Source organism: Diaphorina citri, unplaced genomic scaffold (genome assembly GCF_000475195.1).
Source record: "Diaphorina citri unplaced genomic scaffold, Diaci psyllid genome assembly version 1.1 scaffold19079, whole genome shotgun sequence".
Taxonomy (NCBI): domain Eukaryota; kingdom Metazoa; phylum Arthropoda; class Insecta; order Hemiptera; family Psyllidae; genus Diaphorina; species Diaphorina citri.
The window spans coordinates 1-4,035 of NW_007396432.1; the positions used below are offsets into that span (position 1 = coordinate 1).

At 40.3% G+C, this 4,035-nt stretch overlaps 1 protein-coding gene across 1 annotated transcript in view; it reads left to right on the forward strand.

Moving 5' to 3' along the window:
* Positions 1–6: 6 nt before the first annotated feature.
* Positions 7–4,035, forward strand: part of LOC113473207 (uncharacterized protein DDB_G0281497-like) — an 11,416-nt gene continuing 7,387 nt past the window's right edge. The window contains exon 1 of the mRNA XM_026832927.1: positions 7–493. Coding sequence (XP_026688728.1) covers positions 103–493 — 391 coding nt within the window. The 5' untranslated portion in view covers positions 7–102. The remainder of the gene's footprint in view (positions 494–4,035) is intronic.

The following is a 4,035-nucleotide window of genomic DNA, read 5'->3' on the forward strand; positions in this document are numbered from 1 at the left end:
GATTTAGGCCCCGAAAGAAATCCAACGAGTGGCACCAATCCGAAAGGAAATTCAGCTACGGTCGAACGGAATCCAGCTCACCCGGGCGGGAATTACGCTGCCATGAATTACACAGGGAGGAATCCGACTAGCACGGGACGGTCTTCCAATGCGATCGCTGGGAATCCAGCTAACTCACCGCCCCTGTCGAACGCGATCGGGAATCCTGCTCAGCCAGCGTCGCTGACAAATGACATCGGAAATTCTGCCACCATTGGAAATGCTACGGCGAATCCCTCTTCAGGAAATGTTGCTAATACGATAGGAAATTTTAGATCAATCGGAAACGCTATCCAAGGAAATTCGACGCTGGGAAATGCTACTACAGTGCCGCGCGGCGGGCCAACTTCGAACTTTGTCAATAATTTGCCCAGTCCTGGGTCTAATATTGGTAATAGCCTGACCACGCCTACTTCTATTGGTAATAGCCTAGCCACGCCTACTGGAAGTATTGGTAATAGTTTAGCCACGCCTACTTCTACTCTATTGGGGGCGAATGGTCACCTGAGTGGGGGCGTGACAGGAGGAGCACATAGGAGAAATGGGGCGGCGCCGCCCACAAACAGTATGCCTTGTTAGAAAACGAAATCATAGAGGTTATCTGCCTGTTCACATTGCACGAATTTTTCTTCGTCAAAGTTACTATGCGTTGACAATGTTGTTTACAAATGCAGGAGCAACATACCTCCTGGTATTGACTCTTAGGCCATTATTCCCCGAGCATTCCAGTATTTTTCTACAATAGCTTTGCTGCCTTCCGTGGCAGGACAATTAGACAAGACAATTGTGAACACTAGACTAATTCATTTGTTTAGAATAGAATAGAAGAATGAGAATGCCAGAATCCTGCCAGAATGAGACTGAAAAGTCCCTTTACTCCCGCAGTCTAAACAAGGTCTTATATATTTCATAGGTATAGTTTAAACCATATGTAAATAAAAAAACCTTGTTTACATATTAAAATGCCTCGAGGCCACGATAAAATTTGTTTCTTGCAGTCTGAAAAAAAGGGGGTGTAAATGATGATACGCTTCCTTTTCCAGATCACACCTCAATTATCAACTTCATAAACCTTAAATAATAATAGACTCTTGAGTGGAAGGCAACCACTAGGCGAGGTTAACGCCTTAGGCGTTCTCTACCACCTAACCCCGAGAGCTCCATTATTATGTGGTCAAATTCTCAAATAAATGAGGATAAAATTCCATACCTCGGCTGGGATCGAACCCACGCCCACCTGTTCACCAGGCGAGCGTCTTGACCACTACGCCACCGAGGCAACCTTTACCTATAGGTATACTTGTAGAATTTATGTATGTTTTCAAAACGGGATATTTTATCCAGTTAGCATTCATTATCTTTCAAAGTAAAATCTACCCAGTAACAATTGATTTCCAAGATAAATACTTAAATTAAAATAGATCTTCTAAAATTAGCCTGGTTAGCTTGGAAGGTAGCGTGCCTGCATTGTAGGTGCTAGGTTGAGGCTTCCATTCCACGGGCAATCGCCAATACCATAGCTGGTCCTTTTCGACAGTCAAAAAGGTGTAAAGAAGGCAAACGAGAAGAATCGAACTAAGTTAAAATAAACTCGGTCGGATCAATCGGATCAACATCAACGCAGAACGAACATTCGCGGATCCGGCGCCCAAAGCTAAGGGCGGGCCCGCCTAAAATTAAGCTACCTATTACAAGCAAGAGCGCCTTGCGCGACGAAGAGGATAGTACAGAAGGAAAGAGGGAGCTAAAACCCTGCTATTCTGGCTATCGTCCAATGTCAAGGAGACAGTTTGGAGAATTTTTTTTTTTTTTATAAACTTTTAACTCCCATCTTGTGTTGTGCGGGAGTTCAGTGCAGTGTATGACTGCACTGAAATCCGTAACAATCGATAGCACTTGCTTAAGTGGGTGAAATAATACCTTCTTAGAGCTTGGTGAAACACAGAAAAAAGACTGGAGGGACACTCGAGTGCACCGCGCCTCCATATGAAAAGATTAAGAGATGGAATCTTTTTTCTTTCTTCAAACTATCTCCCTTGACAACTAACGAGGGGCTAGGACAGTAGGGCGTTTCTTTTCTCTCTTTCCTTCCGTTCTATCCTTTTTCGGTCGGCTGGGCAAGGCTCTTTGCTCTTGTCCGTCCTTAGTTGGGACAAGAGATCAAGTCTGCCCCAGCCGCCAAAAAAGCAGTCGGAAAGTTAGTCGGGGACCCCACAACTTTCCGACTGCCCACTAACGAGACTCGACTGTAAAAACCGAAATGTTTACCGGAAGCGATAAAGAATCGTGTTCGCCTTTGAAGTCCGATTCATTCATGAGGGACCAAATTTTAGGGGAGCCTGTCGCAAGTAAAAGGTAGGTTGAGCTTTTTTCACTTTAGTATTTTCTTTCTGACTTTAATCCTGACTGACTCTTTTTTCTTTCTGAATTTCCTGCTTCTTTTTTTCTTACCTTCATTCTCATCACGAAACTTCTACCATAAAACATAAAAACATAAATCTATATTTAGATTAATTGAGGTTTTTAAATCCCAGTCGTCCCCAATTAAAAACTCTGTCGTAGAGATTTCAGGGCATAAAAAAATATGACAGACGATTCCGGTCGGTGAGTGATAGTTCATCTGGACTAGTCCCCAGGCGGACAATCCAGATGTACTATCACACACACGAGTAGTCCAATAGGTCCATCTTGACTGTCCGGCCTGGAAAAGTCGGCTTTGACAGGTCCAGGATGGAATATACACACACGAGTTAGACCATTAGTCCATCTGGACTGTCCGCCTGGGAAAAGTCGGCTTTGACAGTCCAGGAGGACTATCACTCGACCGATCGGATTACGAATTTTTTTAGAATAGTCCAGGTTGTTGTGTTGTTTTTTTTTTTTCTATCTATCCCATGAAAAAAAAGCTGTGAAGAAAAATGTGAAGAAACAGCACCACTGTACTTGGAAACACCTCTAATTTGTAATGGGAATGAGTGTGGGTTTAAGAGAAACAATTACGTTTTTAAATAAATTAATTATAATGCGCTAATAGAAAAAGCCTATTTAATTCAGAAGCGCAGATACATCTTGGACGTAATATAAATAAAAGGACATAAACATACAAAGTTTTTTGAGGTTTATTTCTCCGAAAGTTAAATATACTAACTTAAGTTTTCTTTTATAAAAAAAAAAAGAAGAAGAAGAAGAAAGAAGAAAGAGAGAAGAGAGAAGAAGAAGAGGTAAGACTTTATTCCAAACTATTCTTTCTTGTTGCTTCCACTTACATAGTATACTAAGTTATAATAAGTAGGGGGCTTTAGTCTCTCCTCCTGTCTTATCTCTTTTAGTCGGCAAAGGTACTAGTTTGGAATAGGAATTTCCTTTTTTAAACGGCGTTCACCCCGAGTTTGGGGTGTAAAACTCCAGGGACCAGGCTTTGCCACAAAAAGGGCACAATCTCGGAACAATTAAAACATGCGACATCTTTATCTTCCCTTTTTCAGTGTGTTGTAAGTTCCATATAAAAAATGATTTTAAATTAGCATGTAAAGTAAAAAAATAAATGAATCCAATTTTTACAAAAGTTTCACTTATATTATAGTATGTTCTTCTTTTTTTTTTGAGATGGATTTTTATTTTTATTATTTAATTTACAACTAAAAAAAAGTAAATATTTTTAATTTTAAAAATGATCAAAAAAAAAAAAAAAAAGTCTGTTTTTAATATTACGTACCTATTTTTTTATTTTAATTAGGTTATAAATCATTTTCCCCCTCCCCGCTTTTAATTATTATTCTAGAAAATTCCGGGGATTTATTATCCTACCGACCAATTTTACTTATGAATCTAGGACCGACCCACTATATGTAAAGTCACCGCCAACCTGTCTCACATTTGAGCCAACTCGTTAGTCTAACCGATTTTTCAAACTTACTTGTTGGTCTAACACTAGGACCAGTGTTTCGTACTTGTAACCCCCCCAGTTTCTGAGTTCTCTAAGAAGGACAGTATTTC